Source organism: Calliphora vicina, chromosome 5 (assembly GCF_958450345.1).
Source record: "Calliphora vicina chromosome 5, idCalVici1.1, whole genome shotgun sequence".
NCBI lineage: Eukaryota > Metazoa > Arthropoda > Insecta > Diptera > Calliphoridae > Calliphora > Calliphora vicina.
The window spans coordinates 88,239,315-88,245,502 of record NC_088784.1 but is presented as its reverse complement, the minus strand read 5'-3'; the positions used below and the strand labels follow the sequence as shown (position 1 = coordinate 88,245,502).

At 30.0% G+C, this 6,188-nt stretch overlaps 1 protein-coding gene across 1 annotated transcript in view; it reads left to right on the top strand.

The window, feature by feature from the left end:
* Window positions 1-1,011: 1,011 nt before the first annotated feature.
* The window catches only part of LOC135960747 (5-hydroxytryptamine receptor 2A-like), a 44,284-nt gene continuing 39,107 nt past the window's right edge, over window positions 1,012-6,188 (top strand). Inside the window, exons 1-2 of the mRNA XM_065512117.1 lie at window positions 1,012-1,241; window positions 1,296-1,538. Of these exons, the coding sequence (XP_065368189.1) occupies window positions 1,025-1,241; window positions 1,296-1,538 (460 nt within the window). The 5' untranslated portion in view covers window positions 1,012-1,024. The remainder of the gene's footprint in view (window positions 1,242-1,295; window positions 1,539-6,188) is intronic.

Here is a 6,188-nt window from a genome sequence, read left to right as displayed (position 1 = left end):
GCGTGCTTAATGATCAAACGCTCTAACCAATTAACCCTTAAATGCATTATTTTTATTAGTATTTTTCTATAAAGTATCAAATATTCAGTTGATTTTTATTTATTATATTTCCTTAAGCTTTAGTTTCATTTAGAATTTCTTTAGCTGAAACTTTTCGTGCTCCATTTGATTTTGCTGAAGTAGAATCTGAATTAGAATCAAGCTTATGTTCCTTTAAAATAAAGTGGTACTGGAATGTAGACAATTGGCAACAATATGCATTAAAGTGTTAAGCCACAGCACCCTCAATATAAAAATCTTAGTTATATAGATATCCAAACCAAATTCAGCACACTTTAGTTTTATATAATGCCACCTAATTGTATGGTTAATAGTTAAGTATATCTCCAATATAATAGTCTTCTCGGTGTAGGGTATCATATGCTCGGGCTTGACCGACTATACATTCTTACTTGTTTTTTCATATATTCCTCAAATAGCTTGTGTAAACAATTCTACTTATTATTTTAGAATATAGTATAACTTAATTTGTAGCCTTTCTTTACAACACCCATTAAATGTATAAATTAATGACTGATAATAATTTCTTTTTAAATTTTTGTCCTTTCTTTACAGTTTTTAATGACAACGATAATTACGAAACGCTTATTTTAGACTGTTATACATACATATATTTCAATACTATATTTATGAATGTATTTTCGAAAAATATTAAACAACAAAAAAAATGAAAGAAAGCAAAACTTATAATCTTATAAAAAAAACTACTACTACAACAAGAAAAACAAACAACAAAAGAACTTCCTTATATTAAAAATAATAATTAAAGTAATAATTCCTAAACTGTATATACCTCAACGAAAAACATAAAACCGTGAAGCCAAAAAGAAAACCACCCAACATACCATAGACTTGCGGCAGCAGCAAACAAGTATTTCAAAGTTAACCACAAGAAATAGAAAAAAAAAAAAGCAAAATAAATCTAAAGACCCAAAGACCAAAGAATAATAGCAATACATCCGTAATGTTGGGCACTGTTAATATTAATTTAAAACCAACAACAGACATTTTATCGCTGGCTACAACAGCAGCGTTACTGGATGTGCGACAGTATTTCAATGAACGTGACATTGTGGACTTGCGCACTCATGGATATTTAATCAACGACAGTTTTCTGCTAACAGATTTCGATGAAACTACTCTAACAACACGTCCAAGTAATCTGGGTGGCGGTGATATTAGTGGTGTTGGGGATGGTGGTGTTGACTATGTGGGTCATGTTGTTAAGAATCTAGACGATGGCAGTGGCAGCGGTGGTGGCAGCAATTTCAATAATAATTTAAATTTCATAATCTTTAACCAAAGTGGTCTTATTAAGAATGAATCAAATGATAATGACAGCAGCAGAGACGGTGTGTTTACGGGAGTTGGCAGTGGTGGTGATGAGGTGCTGCCAATGCCCGAGGATGTTGCTGTACTATTGAAAGTGATTATCTTGTCAATTGTTTTGGGTCTAATGATACTTATCACCATAATTGGTAGGTAGCGCAAGTACTTTACTTGACAACATTTAGTCATTTGGATGCATGTTGTATTTTTTTTTTATTATTTATGTTTAGTTTTGATTTATATCAACTGGTGGTTATAGATATGAATAGTTTTATTTATAACTATGTAATTATGTATGTTAATACATATATCTATAGCAGATAAAAAAGATTTAATTATAGGTGTTGAGTGAACATGTTGATTCATTTCTATTTTATTAAAATATACATGATTTACTTAATAATAGAAACCGTGAATCAAACGTTTTGCCTAAATGTGCGTAAATGTTAACAGGCACTAACCCAGCACTAATTGAGTTTAGTATTGAATCAAATATATAAATATTTTTATTCTCAAATTAAATCTCAATTGTGGACTGGAATTTGCAAATAAGTAATATTGTATAAGCGAAAAGAAAATATTTTTTTTAATTGTTATATTCAATCATTTTTATTGTCTTTAGGTTTAAGAATAATATGGCTTTATGTTAGGGCGGGCCGATTTGTATAGACAAAAATTTGTCGATATTGTGCCACCGATTTGTCGATAGCTTTTGGCATGAGGAAAAAGAATTTCCACTAGTACATATCAAAAAATCATTTTCGAGGCGCCCAAATTTCAGAAAAAGTCAACAAATTTAAGTAGGTAATAAAAAAAAAGCGGCTGAATTTTAAGTAAAACCTATACAGAATGTTATAGGCCAGAACATGTTAGATTTTCGCAGGTACTGAAAAACTGCAGGAGGTATTGACACAACTTTTTTATATTTGTATTCCCTATTATATTCTCACTAAATGCCAATCTGATGATCAAAAAATTCTGAAATTTGTTTAACAAAATTTTTAAAAATTTTAAATTGGTGTTTTGAAACTGCCGTTAAAAAATTAAATTTTTGTTGGTCATACCTGCAAATAATTTACCGTTATCCTACGAATACAAAAACTCATACACAAGTAACTATGAATATATTTTAAGTAAAAATTAGCATTTGTTTTAATATTTCTCAAAATATGTTAATTTTGTTCTTACGTTTCTTGTTCTAGTAGCCTGAGACATGTTAATGGTCTGGAGAATTTTTACTAACTTTAGAATTTTTAACCAATTTGTTTCATTTATTTCTCATTACAGTCCTAATTATGTATACTTTTCGATTCATTTATACTAAATTGCAAAAGTAATTATTTATTGGCAACATTTAAACAAAAACTGAAAAAATTGCATTTTTCCCCCCAATTAACAAGTAAGGGAGCTATATTCGTATGTGCCGAATCTTATATACCCTTCACCAAATTATACTTTAAAATATTTTTAAACCAAATAATTTTTTTTTTATTTCTTTTTAAATTTTTATTTTTTGAAAATTGTTTTTAAAAATTATTTTTTTACAAATTGTTTTTTAATTTTTTTTAGAAAAGTTTATTCAATTTTTTTTTTTAATTTAAAAAAAAAAAATTTTGGAAAAAGAATTTATGAAAAAAAAAATTCGGGTTAAAAAATAATTTTCCCGATTTTGCCCCTTGTAGGTCGTACTTACTATAGCTTTATATACATCGTTGCAATGGACTTTGAAATATCTATCATTAGATATCCATATTGTCCATATTAATGACTTAGTATTCCAGATATAGATCAAATATAGGACAAAAAAAGAGGTTGTTCCGGTTTCTTTTATCTGAGCCATTTATGGGCCGATTTTGTCGATTTTAAATAGCAACTGAGCCAGAAAAATTGCCTATATATAGATGTATAAGTCATGTAGGTAAGTTATTAGGGGCTACGGAAAGTTGATTTCAACAACGGACAGACGGACATGGTTATATCGACTTCGCTATCTATAACGATCAAGAATATACATACTTTGTGTGGTCGCAAATGAAAAATGTAGAAATTACAAACGGAGTGGCAAACTTATATACAGTGGAGGCCAGGTAATTAAGACAAAAATTGTTTGCTAAATTCCATGTAATTGTCAATTATTTTTTCAAATATTTCCACAAATATGTATGCATGAGGACTGTTTTAACACACAAGTGTGTTTTATTCAACTGTGTCAATTAATACATATTCTCCACGAACCCATTAGATTTTTCTACAACTTGACCAACATTTTTTTTTAAATTAACATATTTTCTCACATTTATATCATTATATTTTTATTATTATAAAATATTCGGACCAAATTTCGTATTTTTAGTTCCATTAGTTTCGGTCATATCATGTTATTGACAGCGGATGTTCGCTGAGGTGGGTCAACATATTTCCACATATCTTTGTCCAAATATGTTTTACCGATTTTTCAAAACATTTTTGAGAAACTAGAAACATTAATAATAAATTTCATACCCTTAGAGGTCCTTTTATTTTGGCTCTATCGCACTTAAAATTCAGTTGATGAAAAAAATTCAAGTATTTGTCTTAAATTGCTGGCCACCACTGTATATCCTTGCAAATCATGGCAGATGGTATAAAAAAAGGCACCTCATCCGATATTTAAATTCTTGGAAATGAGAATTTTAATGGGTTAAAAACGGATAGAATCAGTATCTAGATCTCTTGAACCAAAAATCCAACTTAATAAGTCTGCAGGTGTTTGGTACTTTTTGATTTTTGTACTTTTAAAAATCAAAAAGTACCAAGTTTTGGTACTCTTTTATATACCATATACCATAAATTAAAATTAAATAGAATTGTAGTATTTCGAAAAAAAAATCAGATGGATTTTGGCAATTTTTTGAAATTGGAAAGTATAATGGGTCATAATGATCCCTCATATAGGCACTTTTTTTCATGGTGGAAAACCTTTTCACAGGCCGAAGTTGTGTGTACTTTATTCCAGTGGTACAAAATTGACATTACTGTTTGTATACCACTCAAGAGCCTTTTTCCAAAGTGGCATGATACCACGGTTTTATGAAAGATAAAAAGCGGTTTTATAGACACTCAAAAATATATATTTCTGTGTTTATCATGCATGATTGGCTTCTTGGGGAATTTTGTTTGTTTTTTTTTTGTCCGGTATTGGTCTTGAACATTGCTCGTTCTTTTGCTTCTAAGTTCTTTACCACATTGCGATAAGGAACATGGAAAATCGTCTTTCGAGTTCTCTAGGCTTCAATTCGTATGGTACGCAATTTCCCAGCTTTTAGATGAATCCTGCTGCTCACAAACTTTTGAAATTGCTACTTGAGTAGCTCCCTATGATTTTCCAAGCCTCAAATTCTTGGTCTTCAAACTTTTTTTGGGCTGGCCTAGGCAATTTTTGTCTTCCTTATCAAAATTACTATTTCTGAACCACACAAACACGCATATTGATACCGATTTAACACATTCACCGTAAGCATTTGCGAGAAATCGGTTCAGCAGCAGTTTTTCTAATATTTAATGAGTATAGCCAAACTTCTTGCACATGACGATTCGTGGGTACAAGATTTGACATTTAGGAAGCAAAACAAGTAAGAGTACTATATTCGGCCGTGCCGAATCTTAAATACCCTCCACCTAAATACGATGGTATAAAAACTGAAATAATATAACAACTGTTAGAAAGAGTAGTTTACGCAGAAGATATTTTATTTCAAATGTACAAAAAATTGTATCTAATTCAGCAATTTGTAACTGAAATTACTATTAGAACGTATGAAATTTAATAATTTATATACTTAATAATCAGTTAATACGTTTGGATCAACAATTTTCCCTTTTAACATCAAGTGAAGAAACAGAGCATAAAAAAGGGTATACAAATATATTTGGTAAAATTTCAAAATATTTGGTTGTGGGACTTATATGGGAGCTATGACCTATTATGATTTGATTGTCATAAAATATTTTAACGTGATTTTTATGGACTTATATGGGTGCTGTGGCCAATTGTGTACAGATATTCACAAAATTCAGTATTATGATTTTTGGATACAAATTACTGATCTGTGCACTATTTTGGTTCAATATATTTAAGCTATGACCTATTATAGTCCTAAGTATTTGAGGGCTATTTTTGTAGAATTTCATATAAACAACGCTATTAACAAAAGTGGACCTTATATGGGAGCTATGCCGAATTATGGACCAATATTTAAAAAAACTTGTAGCTCGATTCTTGGATACAAATTACTGATCGGTGTAAAGTTTTGGTTCAGTACAGATTTTTTTTTGGATATTTGTGCAGGTTAATGTGTTTTGCTGAAGTGGTTCTTATATGGAGGCTATGACCAATAATGGGCCTACCATCATAAAATTTGGTACATCGATTTTTGGATATATTGAATAAATTTGTTTCGAATTTCAACCTGATAACTATATTTGTAACAAATTTATGAGGATTTTAGTGATTTTCGGGAGTGGACCTTATATGGGAGCTATGGCTAAATATGGACCGATATTCAAAAAATTCAGAAGTATGATTACTGGATACAAATTACTGACCTGTGCGTTATTTCATTTTGATATCGATATGTTTTAAATATTTTTTAAGGTTAATATCTTTTTCGGAAATGGGCCTTATAGGGGAGCTATGACCAATTATCGGCCAATCTGCATACAATTTGGTACAGTGATATCTATATATATGAGTATAATTTTTGTCGAATTTTAGCATGACAAATGTATTTATAAGAGATTTATGAGTACTTAACTGATTT